The sequence below is a fragment of the Trichosurus vulpecula genome, chromosome 4 (assembly GCF_011100635.1).
Source record: "Trichosurus vulpecula isolate mTriVul1 chromosome 4, mTriVul1.pri, whole genome shotgun sequence".
Taxonomy (NCBI): domain Eukaryota; kingdom Metazoa; phylum Chordata; class Mammalia; order Diprotodontia; family Phalangeridae; genus Trichosurus; species Trichosurus vulpecula.
The window spans coordinates 364,851,722-364,870,826 of NC_050576.1; the positions used below are offsets into that span (position 1 = coordinate 364,851,722).

At 36.4% G+C, this 19,105-nt stretch overlaps 1 protein-coding gene across 1 annotated transcript in view; it reads left to right on the forward strand.

Moving 5' to 3' along the window:
* LOC118847257 (glypican-6-like) overlaps positions 1-19,105 on the forward strand; it is a 680,725-nt gene that overhangs the window by 34,234 nt on the left and 627,386 nt on the right. The window contains exons 2-3 of the mRNA XM_036755771.1: positions 4,243-4,304; positions 5,458-5,849. Of these exons, the coding sequence (XP_036611666.1) occupies positions 4,243-4,304; positions 5,458-5,849 (454 nt within the window). The remainder of the gene's footprint in view (positions 1-4,242; positions 4,305-5,457; positions 5,850-19,105) is intronic.

Sequence of the window (19,105 nt, forward strand, 5' to 3'; positions counted from 1 at the left end):
GTATGTGTGTAGAAAGAAAACCTTGCCACAGCTACCATGTCTACTCTCTCTTCTCATCTATAAAGAATAAAGTAACCTCCCTGACCCACTATATTCCCAGCTTATTTAGTGTACAGATGAGGCACTTTCTAAACCTGAAAGCACTTTGTGTGTCAGCCATTTTGATGATATGCCTAGTGCAGAGTAGGTACTTAATAAATATTTGTTAAATTGAATGATAAGAGACCATATGTTATCCACTAGCACATCTAGGTTGGACATTATAGATTTGTTATACCCTGTCAAGCATGAAAAATCCTTCTAGGGCCATGGTAGGAGGGTAGAGCTAATGGACAATTAACTTTTTTTGTTTTCTTGTATCAAGTTTCACAATGCTCTTTATCTTTTCTATTAGATTTATTTTTTCATCTTTCTTCAGCAACTTAGTAAGACCTCCTGCCTTCTCCTCTAAAACAAACAAACTCAAGTTCTAGCATGAACTTCTTGATTTATCATACCCTAGGGTTGATTCTTATTAGGAATGGATGTTTCCACCTTCAGGAAGTCAAACTTTATATGCTCATTTCACCTTGGGAAGACAGCTGGCATGCTGTGCAGTACAGTCATTGTGTACATGCAATTTTCACTTGGCTAATCAGACTTACTGCACAAGTAGTATTGTACTCGATGAGCTGATGGAATTTTGGTGGCAATGTGAAAAATCTGGCTAATGTAAGCCATCACTGAAGAGAGATGCATTGGTAAGCATGAGCAGGGGACTGGAACTATGGAAGCTGTTGTTCATTATGAAACTAATATGGAATTCTCCTGCCTCATACTTTCTTCACCATAGAAATCCTCTGTAATTAATAAGGAAACAGGCACTTTGTGGCACTTTATATAAGGAGAGGCTTTCCTATGATTCTATGCTAAATAAAAACTTCCAGAGACCCTTTGAAGGCCTCCTTTTTTTCTAATTCATTCTCTTTATGCCTCTAATTCACTTTAGGAAATCTGTCTATCCTTGTTTTTTAGTGAAGTTCCTTGTTTAGAGCCTTTCTTTCATATCCTTAGGGTACCCTTGGCTCCTAGCAGCTAGCCTGCTCTGAAAAGGAATCCCCCAAACCATCAGGCATGCCCCCCCAATAACAGCAGTTTTATGAACAAGATTTTCTTTCACTTAAAGCGTTCTGCCCTGGAGCAAACAGATGTTTGCCTCCAGAACTTCCCACTGGATGAATAAAAATCCTCCCAAATGCTAAAAAGAGCTAAAGAAGGTCTCTTGTGCACCTAAGGAGGCAAAGTGGTGGCCAAAGCAAACACCTTTAATGAATGCTTTGTGACTGGAGAAGAAAAAGCAATCAAATAGCATTTCTTTCAGCTAAACATTCTCTACAGATGAGGTTTTTCTGTTAATTGAAGGCTTAATCCAATTTGAGCTTTGCCCTCTGAAAATGGGGATGAAGGGAAAATTTGGATTTTTTTTCCCACCTAAGTAGTTTACAACTGAACACTATTATTTACACTTAACACTGTCAGCAGGACAGATTTTTGTTACTTTCTTCTAAATCTTCAAAGGATATCAATCAAAGGATATGAGCAGAGTTTTCAGATGAAGAAATTAAAGCTAACTACAGTCATATGAAAAAATGCTCTAAGTCACTATTGATTAGAGAAACACAAATCAAAACAACTCTGAGGTGTCACGTCACACCTGTCAGATTGGCTAACAGGACAAAACAAGCAAATAATAAATGATGGAGAAGAAGTGGGAAGATTAGAACACTAATGCATTGTTGGTGAGTTGTGAACTGATCCAACCATTCTGGAGAGCAATTTTGAATTATGCCCAAAGGGCTAGAAAACTATGCATACCCTTTGACCCAGCAATACCACTTTTAGGTCTGTATCCCAAAGAGATCATACAAATGGGAAAAGGACCCACATGTACAAAATTATTTACAGCAGCTACTTTTGTGGTGGGAAACAATTGGAAATTGAGGAGATGTCCATCAATTGGGGAATGGCTGAACAAGTTGTGCTGTGTGAATGTAATGGAATACTGTTATGCTATAAGAAACAATGAGCAAGCAGACTTCAGAAAACCTGGAAAGACCTATATAAACTTATGCTGAGTGAAATGAGCAGAACCAGAAGAACATTGTACACAGTAACAATCACATTGTGCGATGACTGACTTTGATAGCCTTAGCTCTTCTCAGCAATGTGACAGTCTAAGACAACCCCAAAAGATTCACAAAAGATTCACAATGGAAAATGCTATCCGCATCTAAAGAAAAAAACTTTGGTGTCTGAATGAAGAGGGAAGCATACTATTTGCTCTCCTTGTCTTTTGTTGTTTTCTTTTGTTTCTTCTTTCTTGTGGTTCCTCCCGTTAGTTCTAATTCTTCTTTACACCGTGACTAATATGAAAATGTTTAATATGAATGCATATGTTGAGCCTGAATCAAAAAAGGAGAGGGAGAAAATTCAAAACTGAAAATCTTATGGAAGTGAATGTTGAAAACTAACTAAAAATAAATTAATTAATTTTTAAAAAGACTAAGATACCCTTCTCAATTCCAAAAGAAGCCAGGCTTCAAGAAGTAATTGAGTATGCTGAAAATCAAATAAATGCACCAGAGTTTATAGGACATTGTTATTTTTCTTTTCTGCCATAGTACCTTGAATTCCTCACCATATGCCTGAATGAAGATCGATACTCTTTAAGGTTGCAGCATTTGTCATAATTGGCTGATACATTAGTGTCTTCCAACACCAAATATTGGCTTTAACTATAAGATCACTAAACCATATAATGACTTTGTACAGAGAATAATAGTTTGACATTCGAAAATCAGTGAAGCTAATAGCAAACTTTTCTTTGCTGTGACTACTTGATCCAAGGATACATACAAAGGATTAAACAGCCAGGGGAACTCTTAGGCTTGTGATTTAAAGGGATACCAAAAGAGATCCTGAGTTAAGGAACATAAAAGAGAAATAGCCTAGTGCATTAGAAAGAGCGTGGGATTTGGAGTCCGGAGACCCAAGTTCTAATCCTAACTCTACTACTCATATAACTAGGTTAAGTCATTTTGCCTCTATGTACTGTAGATTTATTATCTTTAAAAAGAACAAGTTGGACTCCATGGTCTCTTCTGTCTTTAATTCTAGGAACTCATCTTTTTTTATAATACAGTTTTATTTATTTCATTAACCAGTTCCGTACTATTAGTATCTCATTTTAACAGAGTGGGGGAGGGGGATGCTTGAGTTTTGAAGAGGCAAAACCAGATTCATCAGGGTTAGGAGAACAAGTGAGATCCCTTTTTGTCTTTAGTGAGTCACAAAGATGTGTGAACCCAGTCTCTGGGAGAGACATCGTTCATTTATTCAAACAACATTAATTAAGCTCCTACTACATTCGGGGCACCAAAGGAAATAAAACTGAGGATTGCTGCTTTGAACTTGAGACAGAAAATGAAGCTCCCGTTCCAAGAGAGGCATTCCTTCACCTGTCTGTGGGGATTAGTGGATAAGGGAGGATCAGTAGTTATTTTTTCCTCCTTGTTTTTTGTTTAGCCCTTTAAAAATCTAGACCACATTATCGATTACTGACTATTCATTGCTGAAGGCAGTACTCTGTGTTCAATAAATTAAGCTTTAATTCCTGAGCCTAACAAAATAATTGACCTCAAAAAGAAGATAAATGAACAGCCTGTCCCAGGCTCATGATTAGAATCTACTTTCCAGTCTCATTATATTAGTATTTTTCAATTGGATGATTTCTACTTTCTTTGCAGCTTCTTCCAATATCCTTAGAGCCCTCTCCTTTACTGAGCATTGACACTGAGGCTCAAGTAATTTTGTTCATGCTTTTGAAATTTGGAGACTTGTATTGACCACTTGCATTCCTTAGTACTTTTTAATTAGATCTAGTCTGTCATTTAATTTCTGCCATATAATTATTACTGCTCTATGACATTCTTCATAATCTCAAAGATTTCCTTGGTTTTTAATCATCATAATAATAGGCACAATCATCAATACTACTGCTAATGTTATAATAACAATTGTAATAGATCACTACTCGTTGAATATGGACTTTTGGGAGTCTCTTAAAAGATCATACTGACAATTCAAGTCTAATCTCAACTTACTATTAATGATTCGGTGGTGACATTTGAAAAAAAGTTTTCTGACAGTGACATAACAATACAATCATTTGGCAAATGTTTTTGTTTCAGTTTTTAATTTTAGAGTCAGAAGACCTAAATTTCAATCCATAATTATCCTATCACTTGATAACTTTGTGACCTTGGGTAAGAAATTTAGCCTCTCCAAAAAGTAGTTTCCTAATGTAGACATAATAATGACAACAGTTACAAACCTACCCTACCTGCCTCACAGGGTTGTTGTGAGGACCAGATGAGTTACAAAGTATTCTGTACATAGCATTCTGGGTCACGTTCATGGACCTTGAAAAGTTAAGCTGAAGTACCTGCCGAACCTTATCATGTTATTTATCAAGATAATAAATTTTTTATGTTAGTAGATTAATGTCCAATGCATTTTATTTGGGAAATTCTATTATATGTTAGAGCCACTTACAGGAAAGATCATGGGATCATAAATGTTGCCCCCTGGAAGGACCTCTGAAGCCAATTAATCCAAACCTCATTTTATAGACGAGGAAACTGAGTCCCAAGGAAGTTAAGTGACTTTCCCATGATCATAATGGTAGTAAGCATCAGATGCAGTATTCTGTAGTTAAATAATGCAAAAAAGAATTTTTTCTTGATAATTCCAGAATATATTTAATATTTCAAACTGCTAATGTTTAGATGACGAGACAGAAGATGGAATCCTGGATTGGTGCCAAGAAGATATGAGTTGAAAACCTATCTTACATGCTTCTTAGCTGTTTGGTACTGAGCAAATCAATGAACCTCTTTCAGCCTCAGTTTCCTCATCTTATATATGGAGATAAATAACATCTACCTCACATTCAGACATTCAAATGAGAGTGTGTGTGTGTGTGTGTGTGTGTGTGTGTATATATGTAATATGTGTGTGCACATGTGTGTATGTATATGAGTGTGTATATATGTGTGTGTATGTGTATATATACGTATACATATATACATATATGTAATGCTTTGCAAACCTTAATATTAAGGAAAATTTAAGTTTAAATAATTGTTAGTTAGTGGCAACAATACCAGTAATAGTAAAGTCTGAAGAAAAATCTGTTACCTCTGCTTTAACATCAACTTCTCTTCAGTTGATGGTTTAAGTTAATTTGTATTATTAATGATACATCGACAATATGACCATTGCTAAAAAATCATCAAGATTAAACTTAATGCATGTATTTTCATCTTATTTTGCTTTTATTAGGTATAGTCAGATCTCTGGGGGTTTCTGAATCTTATTGATTTTGATTCTATTTTCTTGTGGTTTTTTTCCCCTTAGAATTTTTCCGAGAGCTCCTAGAGAATGCAGAAAAGTCACTAAATGATATGTTTGTCCGGACATATGGAATGCTATACATGCAGAATTCTGAAGTATTCCAGGATCTCTTCGCAGAGTTAAAACGATACTATACTGGAGGTAATGTGAACCTGGAGGAGATGCTGAATGACTTTTGGGCTCGGCTCCTAGAGAGAATGTTCCAACTCATAAACCCTCAGTATCACTTCAGTGAGGACTACCTGGAGTGTGTTAGCAAATACACAGACCAGCTGAAACCCTTTGGAGATGTACCAAGGAAACTGAAGATTCAAGTGACAAGGGCCTTCATTGCTGCTCGGACTTTTGTTCAGGGACTGACCGTAGGCAGAGAAGTTGCCAACAGAGTTTCCAAGGTAATGGAAAAGAAATAGTCATATTTCTTTTGTCTTTATATTTTCTTTATTTTTCATGTATGGAATAGATGCATAGAACCTTAAGGCATTTGTTTTTTGATATGAGCAGTTATCTTCATTGTGCCTCAATCTTGGAGAAATTAGTGGAAGTTTTAAGGTGATGTCTTTGTGTTCGTCCTTTGGGGGAAGCCATTGTATTTACAGTGATTCTATGTTGTTTAAAATACAGTGTCAATGTTTATCAGCAGTGTAGCTCACAAGCATTTGTCAGAAGTGGTACAATAACAGATGCCATGAAATTGTAATCAATTGGCATTGCTAATGCGAAATTTAAAGATGACAAATACTGGTGACCCTGTTCATTCACAGGTTACACTTCTCTAGGAAGTCAGGATTGTCATCAGGATTGCAAGTAGTAACAAGTTGGGGTTATTTTTAGGAGCATGCAATTCCTGGCACTTTTTCATCTTTATCACTTGTCAAAATAGCGCTGGTACCTTGATGGTTAAAGAAAGGATCTATCTATGCTGACATCTGTAAAACTGGTGCAGGGAGGACCTAATGAATAAAAAGTATAGATTTTGGCATGGTAGTGGTACCATGACCCATTATCTTTGTAATCCAAGTGCATTGTATTGGATCAATGAAAATAGTAAGTCAAGAATGCACTTTTATATTTATCTTTAAGGTTTGTTTTTAAGCTTTCCTAGAATTTCTTATTCTCAGATACTGTGTGATTCTTGTTTGAGAGAATGTCTGCCTTTGTTTAAGTTCTGTCTTGACATTTATCTGCACTTATGAGATAGTACTACCCATGTATGAGGTTGGACCAACAAATAAACTGAAAGATGTTTGCGTTAGCGGCCAAAGGAAAGGCAATAGATGAAAGAATCTGTTACCCTGGCACCAGAAGAAGGTCATATTTGAACAAAGGTGATTGCCAAACACTGAGTTTTGTGAGTTTTGAAATTTTGTTTTTATTTTTGTAATCTTAGGACTGTGGCAAAAAAGGTCAACTTAACAAAGTTTTTCTTCCCCACATTGCATTGATAACCAAAATGCCTTCAACTTTAACCCGTTCATAACTTCTTATATCTGAAAATCATATTTCCTTATTTGAATTCACTAACCTTCAAAAATGGGCTGGTGTGCGTGCCCTCTTCCTTATGGTTCTTTAAAAACTTGACAAGTAAAACAAGTTTGTTGGATTTTGCTTGTTGTTATGGTGGTGGTTAGAGCAGTGATTTGTTTTTGTCTTTTTCATATTGACCCAATTTTTGTTTCTAAATTAAAAGAAAGTGCTTAAGTAATTGGAAGGGTTATTTGTGAGAGGGTTTTTAAAGCACATAAATATGAGGGATTCAATCACATAAAGGGGATATTACCATTTCCCCCCAAATAATCTTTCATTGAAAAACAATAGCATTGTAGTCCCCGGGGGGATTATAGAGTTAGATATAATCCATTTCCAATAGGCTTAAATTCCCCAAAGAGGAAAAACAAAAAAAGGCAGGTAGGAAAGCAATGAGAAACACGACCACATAAGAAAAAAAGAACTTCAAGCAGTAAGTTTAAGGGAGAAAATCATTTTGAAAAGCAATGCTCTGTTCTGTGGTGGGATTTGGGGAGTAGCAAAATTTCATGGCTACATTCATGAGGTCATTGCACCTAATCCTTAAGACAATTTCACTGCCTAACAATGAGCTATCAAGCAGGACCTTCAGAATTTGAACATATATTGTAAGAAGCAAAAATATCAATTTGGTAAAAAGAAAAAATATCATTTGTATATATCCATTATATGTATGTTATTTATACACAATTATGCATATTTTAGATTCCAAAGGTTATATATTCTTTGTGTGTCTTTACATATAATCTATGTGTGTATGTGTGTGTGTTTCTGTATGTACATAAAAACGTCATAGGGATTATGTTGATTTCTGTTGGAGGTAAATAATGTTGCAATGCCTTAATGCATTGCTCTCTGGGGAGACTACAGTGGATTAAGGAGCCAATATACCAGGAAATGCCTAGAAAAAAGTAAAACTTTATTATGCTAGTGCTTTTCCATTCTTGTTCATAGTTACCTAGAGGATATCACTGATGTTGACTAGGGACATAGATTTTCCTTCTATAGTTCTGCCTTGCCTGTAGTTCTACCTGGTAGGTAGGAGGGGTGAGTAAAGGCAGTTCATATCTAAGTTTGTGTCATAAGTTAATATACATATCTATATATATATACATATACATACACACATACATGTATATACATATACACATAATACACAGACACACACACACACACACACACACACACACACACACACACACACGACTAAAGACCCTAAAACCAGCAGAGACACTCGATAGGTGCTCTATGTCAAACTACAGATGACACTTTTCCAGTCTGATTTTTAACTTGCATAATCAACAACAGTCCTGTCACAGTGATTCTCCTACCCTCAAATATGCTGCCCATCTTCAAATTACTCATTTGTACTCTACTGTCTTTTAGTTCCCTTTGTAGCCAATATGGATTTGAAAGGTGACTGGTTGGAATCTGGTATTTAGTTTGTGGCCATGAAACAATGCTGGCTCAAAAAGAGATTGATGGCCTTCCTACCTTCCAACCTTGGCCTCATTAAACTCATCATGTACCAGCCAACCAAAATATTGATATCTAAGACACTGATTTTTAATATTCAGCCAGCTCAGTTAAAAAGAGAGGTTGAGGGATTTTTCAAATAATTTAGAAATCAGCAAATTTAAGTGGTTCGGTGATGAGCCAACCTCACCTAATGCCTAACAGATGGTAGCTCACTGACTAGGCAAGAGATATATCCTGCACTAATCTATAGAATTTCAGCACCAGACCAATTTTGTTTACTTCTATAGCAAAATATTCCAGAGGACTGAACATATTAAGATGAGAAAAAGTACATGAAGTTTAAATTGCATTCATGAATGAAAACTTTTTTCTCTGTTCTCCTTACTGAAAGTGATTTAAGCTGGTATGAAGTGTCTTCATAGAGAAGAAGAGATTTCTAGGTTGTTTAGAAAGACCAACAACTTCAATTGAAGTAATATATATATATGCATATATATTATAATATTATATATTCTATATAATATATGTTATAATATATAAATATATATTATATATTAATATATACATATATGTATGTAAGTGCTGAGTTTGTAGAATAGAGGTATAGTACTATGGTAGTACCACTGACTTCAGAAAGAGACTGTTTGAATTACCACTTCAAAGTTATTGGAAAATTCAGAGACCTGTATGCATTTCTTCTTTCTTTTTTTGAGGGGGAAGGCAGGGAAATTGGGATTAAGTGACTTGCACAAGGTCACACAGTTATTAAGTGTGTCAAGTGTCTGAAGCTGCATTTAAACTCAGGTCCTCCTGATTCCAGAACCGGTGCTTTAGTCACTGTTCCACCTAACTGCCCCACAGAGACCTGTATGCATTTCTAAATGTATTTACCATATTTTCCCCCTTGCTGAAGTTAGAACTTTTATTTTTCACTATTTTTGCCGTTTTTTGATCAATCCCCAAATTTTCAGCATTAAAATGCACATAATTAATAGGGTCAAAGTAATTCATTAATAGTATACAATACAAATGAGAAATCCAGTACTTCAAGTAAGGAAGGAAAATTGATCAAATGACTCACAGACCCCTACTCTTTACCCACACAAAGGACTGTGAAACCTTTAGGACAATTTACAAATACCAGCTGTTTTATATTCTTGTTTTGCATATTGTTCCCATCTTATGGCTCCTTGGTTTGCACTATCATCATGGGCCTTTGGGAATAATTTATCTAGGATAATACACACGTTCCTCCAACTTTTTTCGGTTTTCAGTGAGAGCAATGTAGCCTATTTGTTAAAACTCTGGATTTGGATTGTGGAGATTTTATAGGTTATTTTATAGACGAAGAAACTGGTAAACTGGTAAAACTGAGATTCCAACCCAGGTCCTCTAAAGACAAACCCAGCTCTTGGTAGCATACCAAGTTGGAAAGACCTGTACTCAAATCCCACTTTATATATTTGCTTGCTGTGTGACTCTGGAAAAATCACCAAAGCTCTCTGAGCCTGTTTCCTCCTTTACTAAATGGGAATAAGTAGTAGTACCTACTATTGCTGTGAGGAGCAAATAAAATAGTGTATGAAAAGAGCCTTATCAATCTTAAAGTGCTATTGTCGCTGGTATAATAGCACATGAAGAGGGTGTCTTTAAAAAATGCCCATTTTTCAATGTAATTAGAAGATACTCAAGTGAGAGATACCTATCCAAGTCTGCTATACAGATGAATTTCTGTATAAAGAGCTCTTTAAGATAGTTTTCTGGCTCTTGCACCTGAGTAAATTGGCCTGCCTTAGTAACATGTACCTCGAAAGCAACATAAACAAAAGAAGTAAGTCGTACTTGTTATAGACAGACTTTGGCTGGTGTTGTAATGAAGCAAATTCTCTATCAAAGATTATTAACTTTTTGTGGCATGAACTCTTCTCAGAATAATGTGTTTAAATCCATAAAATTAAATTCATAGGATTGCAAAGGAAATCAAAAGTTAGTGAAAATAAAAATTATGTATGATATTAATATATTTATACTTTTTCTTATCTGAGTCCACAAACCACCTGAAATCTGTATGTGGATACTTTGCAAAGTCCATCGATCCCAGGTTAGGAATCCTTGCTATTAAGGAAATTTCATAAAAATGCATTTTTTTGTTTATGATTCAGATCTGTTATTTTATTGGTATTGGTAACTTCCAACACAGAAGCTCCATCTACCAAGGCAGGTCAGCAATTCTTGTAATATAAAAGCAAGGTCTAAGACACTAAGAGGTTAAGTAATTCCTCCATGGTCAAATGCCTAGTGTGTAGCAGCTGGGTGTAGCAGAAGAACTCCTGTCCTTCTGACTCAGAGATCAGACATCTCTCAACAGTATATCGCATTGTGTCTCTCACATTGTAATTATAGGCACAAAAACATTCCAGGAATTTTGAAAAGACTAAGTAAGATGTGGTATCATTGGCCGTTCTTAAAAGTTTGGAGGATTTTTCTTTTATTGTCCCATCTTCAAAGATGTGATGCTGCAAGGACATTCCCTTAGGTAATGTCAATGCATTGTAGAGGTTTATGAGCCAAGATACACATCAAAAAGAATTTTAATAAAGGTTGACGGATATATTGCATGAATAGTGCTGATATAGTGAAGTAGGACCTATGTTATTCCTCTTTTTAGTTAAAAGATGACATCTCACAGATATTGGAGGGAAGATCCTGGAGAAAAATGTATTCCAGATCATGCTATTGATTGCTTCCACTGCTACCTTCATGATTGTATTCAATGATTGGTTCTCTCTTAGCACACAAATATTTCTTGGCCTTGATGAGGGGAATTCAAGGGAGATGAGTGGAATGTGCATTCCCAGGTTTTTAGGAAATACTGTTGATCCTATATAGCATTGAAACAAAATAATTTTTGGTCTTTCTAAACAGGGCAGCGTCCAGTGAAAATGGATACTTCAGAGCGTCAGTTATGGGATGCTTTCAGATGAATGAAAAATAGAACCTGGAGTGATAGATATTAAAGAATAATGTCCATTGACCCTTCTGAGCCAACATGAATAGAATTGGTGAAATCATAGCAATTCCTTGAAGGAAAATATTTTTATACCACTGCTATATGTAATTCTAGGAACTCTAAATGGGACAGGGGATTTTATCAATATGTATAATAGAATTTCTCATTCTGTCAACTACATATGGATGAGTGTATAGAGGTATGAGGAAGCAGAGCTCTGGTATGGCCATTTTCTATGAGATTTTTAACACTCCCAAGTTATTCATAAAATCTCTAACATTTTCACAAGAATGGCAGTCTTAATCTGATCCTCATTCTTCATACATCCAAAAAAAAGTAAGCTCCTTGAGGGAAGGGATAATTTAGGGTTTTGTGTTTGCTTTTATATAGGCAACACCTACTGCAGTGACTAAATGAAGTAGATTTAATGAATATTTGTTGAATTCTGGATATCTCCTTTGGAGAATGTCATTAACGTGGGCCTATCTAGCCCCTACCCATGCTGCACTTCCCCAACCCAAAGAGTAACTGCATAGATATTAGAAATGTGTTTAAACTTTTTTAACCTCTTTGCTTTTTTGTAAAAAAAAAAGTACATTATTTTGCTGAAAAAAAATAATGTTGCATTTCACTGTGCTTTCAATGAAAATTGACAGCACTTTAAAGTTTTTTTAATGGTACTTTTAAATGTTAGACAACAAAGCACTTTGTAAAAAAACTCTTTCACCTTTAACATTTTGCTGCCCGTAATAGAGAAAAGCCCAGGGAGAATTCAAAAGCATGTCCTATAAAATACTTTATTGAAAAGATGAACCCTATAATACTCCCCTGCATATGTAGACAGAATAAAACTGTATAAAATATTTATGACACTATTTCCATAAAGTATTGGTGACATCTTTTTCAGGATAGCAAAAAAAATTTTTTAAGATTTTTTTAGCTAGTGTGGAGGATAGAAGCTAAATTGAAAACCTTTCAGAGAAAAGCCTAGCCTGTAATTTTTTAGATGCTAAACCAATAACTTTATCCCAGGAAAGGGTCTCAGCATTGAACTGACTGCTTTACTAAAATGTAGCTATCTTCGTTTCTGAGTATTATGGCTCCTGAATATCTTTGGGTTAACTAAGGTACAACCCACCTTGGTGAAGTCAAAGAATTGTATACATCATCCAAAACACACACACACACACACACACACACACACACGCACACACACTTATTTTTCCCTTGAATTACAAGGAAATTTCAGGTGAAAGTGATTACTTGGGCTGCATTGTCTGGATGAATATTCTCAGTCCCCAAAGGGAATGGACACAAAAAATGTCTTCTTGCCTCCAATACAACCAGAAGTCATTCACATATATTTACCCCCAAGAATTGTTTACAAAGGTTATCACAGGAAAAGTTACATGAACTTATTAAACTGCCTTTTAAAGCAGCTTCTTGACTTCCTGAAAATTCATTGTCTTGTTTCCTTTGGGCCTACATTGATTTCTTTCCAGGCCTGGTATATGATAATTTGTATGACTGCCTTACTGAGTATTTAACACAGCTGTGATGGACATTGGCCAAGAATATCTTTTTGTCAGTATCCATATGTCATCATTGTCATTATCAAATAGCATTTAGATGTCAGAGTTCATTGCTGTGAGATGGGAAAACAGCAATCTGGAATAAAATGGAACTGTTGGATCGAGGTTTAGTTTGTAACATCAAATTATTTATGGTAAGTGTAAATTTGAAACTAATATCTGACAAGTCTAAACTTTGACACTTTTTTAAAAATCCATTTCTTCCAAGAATCCCATTAGTACTTCTTGTAATTTTTTAGGCTTTGCTTATATGAGATGTGGAGTTATGGTCTTCTTCTGTGTTTGTGTCTTGAGCATTGCTAGTTCCATAAAACTTATGTTTCCTTGTATATACTTGTTTTTCAATAATATTCAGTTTAGTTGTTCCAGTCCTTCCCAACTCCTCATGACTCCATTTGGGAGTTTCTTGGAAAGGATGCCAGAGTGTTTTGTCATTTCCTTCCCCAGTTCATTTTATAGATAAGGAAACTGAGGCAAACAGGGTTAAATGACTTGCCCAGGGTCACACAGTGTCTGAGGTCAGATTTTAACTCAAGTTCTCCTAACTCCAGGGCCAGCGCTCTATCCCCTGTACCACCTAGTAGCCCTTTTCAATCATTACATCCTGAATGGGGACTGTGTCAGAGCCAGGCTCTGCGCACTTCAGGAAGGAAATAAAGACTTCTGTGGTACTGGTGTATATTACCAAAGATCTGGTTTATGAGAATTGCGTTCTACAACTTCGTTTATCTCTAGCCAGTACACTGAGCAAGGGGTTGTCTACATTAAGTCATACAGAGATCCCTGTGCCAGGCAGACTTCTGTCTTCAGGGCAAGCTTCTCACCCTGGTTTGCCATCCAAGTGACACAGCTTTAGATTTGAGACATCATTGCTGGGCCTTGGTCCCTGCTACCAGCATAGAGTTGCAGGCTGGAGGCTTCCCTGGCTCCCCTATTTCATGAGCTATCCTATCAAGCCAGGCTTTTCTTTCTGGATCCCTTTCCTGGTGCCCAAAGGCTTTCAGTTATTTCTTTCTGTGGGCTTTGGCTGGCCAAATGCATTAACTGTAGGTTTTCCTTTGATTTATCAATCATTTCTCCATCAGAAGCTTTTTTTTTAAATCCTTGCTGAAGTAATTGTGAGAAAGCTAGGCTCTTTTGCTTCCTTGAGTATAAGTGTGTATTTTTTTTCTTAACTCAATCAATCAATAAATGAACAAAGATTTATTAACCATTTATGTACCAGGCTTTTTCCTATTCACCTGGGATATAAAGACATAAATGAACTATTCCTTGCCCTCAAGGACTTTACATTTCAACAGAGAAGAAAACACAAATAAATAGTATATCCACCTATACGTATCTCTCTAGATCTAGATCTATCTATATTTCTATATCTATCTATCTATATCTATCTATTGATCCACATGTATTACACATATATGTATATGTGTGTATATACACACACACACACACACACACATACACATACATACATACATACATACATGCACTCAATAAAAGCAAAGTAGTTTTGGGAAAGAGTGCACTAGCAGCCTTGGGTTATACTGAAGGGATAAGAATATTCACTCCTGGTGTCAGAATAGTTTTGTCTCAGATTGGAACTATATGATATGATCAACTTCTGGAAATTTTTGTTCTGCCTTATATCCTAAGAACTATCTTCAAGTGTTCTTAACCTGCATTCTGTAGACCTGGGTTTTTTTTTTTTTAAATTTAGATGACTCTATTTGAATATAATAGGTTTCCTTTGTAACGCTTTGCCTTTATTTTACATGTTTAAAAACATTCTAAGAGAGGGTCTAGAGGCTTCACCAGACTGCCAGTTAGGTCCATGAAACACATAAAAAGATGAAGAATCTCTTAAAAGGTGTGACCAGCATCTCTGAGGACCATTTCGAGAAGACCATAATGATTCAGATGGATCAATCTCTTCAACGATTTGTGCTTTAGCTGTATTCCTACAAATAGAGATGGAGTTAAATTGGATAGCCTATGAAATATATAGGGAATAAGGTTTTGGAAGCTATCCATGAAGCTTACATGCAGATGAACTGAGCTTCCCCTGTCACATCTGGCAACATAAGTGCTCAGCTGTATATATCTTCCATAGGATTACCTCTATGGGCCTATGCATGGGCATTCTCCATGGGTTTTGATCCAGTCCAACCACTTCATATGAAGCTTGAGTATTGAGAATTGTATGCAAGGATTTTGTACTAATGGTACCTCCCCAAATAATTAGGGAATATATGGAAGTATAAGAAACTAGGGACTTTCAGTTTTAACTGTGATTCCCCAAATGACTCTATGCCCTTGTGTAGATATGACCTTGCTGAAGTATTTTTGAATTTCATACCTTGGGTAAGGGTGTTACTTGTCAAGTAAAAAACAGCTTTAGATGGAGCATTGACACTCTTAGAAATATTTTAAATCACTTTGGAAGACTGCTCTGATAAATTACTAAATTATAGCTTTAGTCAATTACAATTCCAGTGTGCAAAAATGATGCACTAGAAATGTGCAAAAAAAAAAAAGGTAGGCATTTCTCCCAGTGTGCCTATCACATTTGGATAATAGCTTATCATGCATGCGATGCCGTTCAATAATTTCTATTAATTTTTAAGTGAGTACTGTGAAATTGCCACTTTCATGCTACTATGAAAATCATGATTCATTACTGATTTTCACTTTCTAATCTGGAATAAGAGCCAAACTTGGCAAGAGGCACTGGCTCCCTAAGAGTAGTTATTTTCTGGTTACACCCAGATTCTTTGATGGGCCTTCCCCCAAGTGGATAGTTTGGTAGGAAGGGAGAGCTGACTTAAGAACTGCTTCGTAATGCTGCTCATTAAATTAATTTAGAATATGTAAACTGATTTATTTTAAGGTTTAAAGCAATTTTCCTCAAGTTGTCCTAGAACTATTAGATTAGCACTTGTGTGAGCAAAAGTTTGACTCAATTTTCAGAGGCATGTATTTTAATGATGGCACCTCAGTCTTTTTTCTCTGTAAATTTCCCTGCTGAGTCAAAAAAAATCTATTCAGTAGGTAGCAAGTATATCAACATGATTCTAACTAAAAGGAAAAGAAAATGATTAAGAGGTAAGTCCTAAATGTAGATCTCCAATCTGAGCTTCTTCTCCTATCTTTATTTTTTGGTCTATAGGGTATCTACTCTTAGGTAATTCAGCCATCAAGAAGAACTTCAAGTGTCAAATTGTCTTTCCCTGTTGTGCCTTTAGCTTCCTGATATTCAGTGGAATGCAATGCAAAATCCTCCTGATCATTATCAAATCTAAATTCTCACCTTTATAGCCTTAGACTGTTAGATGGCATAATGATAGATCATTGCACTTGAATTCATAAAAACCTGAGTTCAAATCGTGCCTCAAAACACTTACTGGCTGTTTGTACAAGTCATTTAAGCACTCTCAGCTTAAGTTTCTGCAATTCTAAAATAGGAATAATAATTGCTGCTACTTTAGAAGGTCCTTGTGAGGGTCAATTGAAATAAAGCGTATGAATAGCTTTGCAAAATTTAAAGTGCTATGTGAATGTTAGCTTTATTAGTTAGATTTATTATGTAAAATCCTAGAGGGTAACGTCTATTGAATTTTTGTCTTTGGCTCCTCAGTGGCCAACATAATGGTTGGCAAGCAGTAAACACTTAATCCCTTCTTCATTGATCATCTGCTCCTTTGATAAGGCCTGTAACCTTTGCTGTCCTCTAGCTCTTAATCCATACATGACCTCCACAGCTCTTATTCAATCCATTATCCTACCTTTGTTCTTTATTTATTTATGCAGCCTACCCAAACCATGCCTTCTTTTCCATTCCCTAGCTATCGATGTGATCCATGCCTTCATCAAGCCATATTACATTAAGACACCATCATGGAAATTCTCCTAGGCCTTTTCCCTTATAATCCATCCTCTTTCCTATGATCCTTCCCAACCCAAGCCTCACTTGGTCATTGTTTGGGGCCTGATGGCTCAGAGTAAGAGTAAATAGCAATTCTTTCTGTTTTGACTGGAATCCCCGAGGGTCTTCCCCTCCCAGACTGATTTTTTTGACTAGGTAGAAGAGGCCATTCTTTGCTTCATTTCTTACCTAGCTTGATCACTGAATGGGTCTTGCCTCAGTCAAACTAAGACCTGGGAAAGACCTTAATTTAAAAAGGCCAAGGTCTCCCAATGCATCTGGGGCCATCTCCAGTTGTCCTGATCTATTTCTTGCCACTGGACCCAGATGGCTCTAGAGGAGAGAGTGAGAGGATGGTGACTTTGCCCAGCCCTCTCTCTCTTAAATCCAATTCACTTTCAAGTCATGGATCGCCTTCCTGATGTCATGGTCCTTTTCAAGAACAAAGGGCAACAGCCTACTACTCTTAGAATGATTTTCTTTAAACAATCTATACATGATCTCCAAGGTTTCTTCCTCTAAGATTATATAATTTGCTGTTTCTAGGTTTCAGTGGCTGTTATTTTGTACCACTGAGGGTGTCATGACAGCTAGGTAGGCCAGTGGGTAAAAATGATAATAGTTAGCATTCTTATAGTACTTTAAGGTTGGCTATGTGTGTTACCACATCTCATCCTCACAACAGCCTTGTTAAATATGTGCTGTTATCCGCACTTTACAGACCAGTAACCTGAACCTGAAGGAAGTTGAATAGCTTGCTCAACCTAAAAGATAATAGGTGCCCCGCGCAGGATATGAACACAGATTTCCCTTTCTCCAAGCCATCCCCCAAACATTTTGCTCCTGGAAGCAGGAAGACATGAGTTCAAATTATGCTTCAGCCAATTACCAGTGTGTTCCTGACTAAGTTACTTAGGAATCTATAAAATGGGGATGATAGCACCTAGCTCGTAAGATTTTTTGTGGGGATCAAATGAAGTTACATATGTAAAGTCCTTTGCGCACTTTAATGGGCTCTAGAGATGTTATTTTAGCATTACTATCAGGATAACATGAAGAAAAGATATTCAGAAATGGGATATGGGTTGAATCCAGACCCTATTGCTTATCACCCATGTGACCACTTGTCCTCAATGTGCCTGAATTTTCCTGGTTTCCCAATCTGTATAATGGGGATTAGGTGAGTGGATTAGACGATCTCTAAGTAGTCTTCAAGCTCTAAATCCTATCATTGGAGTAGATAAATCAAGCCAAAATGCCTGTTTGAAGGCATTTTGCAAGGGTTATAAAAGGCCAAGTAAGCTCTCCAGTAATCTCCAGTCTTACCAGTGGTTATCCCTTTGATACTACATTGAAATTTTTAAGTGTATTGAAAGCTACTTTTGAACTGATTTTAGCTAGAGATTGCAGAGGCCATTGATTATAGCAGAGCTGTTCCCTTCACAAACATGCCTTCATTCTCACTCTGGGGCTCTTAGGCAGAGGCTAATTTGTATAGATCTTGATAACTGTCCTTAACATTACTTGGAATTACAGAGCGTTATTCTGAGCAGTGGAACACCTGTATATTTAATGGGTTTCCCTGGGCCTGCTAGAATTCAGGCTGTCCATTTGGCAGATGCAAATGCCCATGCCCACTGTGTCATATTTTCTTCCCCCGGTCGTAATTTTCATTTTGGCACTTGAGAGCTATTTGGTGTTAATGTGTTTTACTGCCAGAGATAATGGACTTCCTGCTGAAGAAATGGCACTTCTGATGCTTTTGTATTGAAACCCATATTTGATTGGCATCTGTGTCCTAGAAAAACTGGCATGGTACATTGCTAGGGCAGGGTACCATGTAACAGGCAGAAATTTAGGTGGTAAAGTGATCACAAATGAATGTCAGCTGGGAGCATTCTGGAATGAATTTCCAGCTATGGGGAGTCAAAAAGAATACACTCATGAAAACCTCCATATTCTTTTATGTAATGATTTCCGTTGTATGCACTTTTAAAATGGTATGGATTTTTGCTAAGTTTAAAGAACAATTTTTTAAATTTCTTTAATAGAATTGTGAGAAGCATGGCATTTAGGGCTAGAGAGCTGGCCTCCCCATCAAGAAGACTTAGGGCCAAG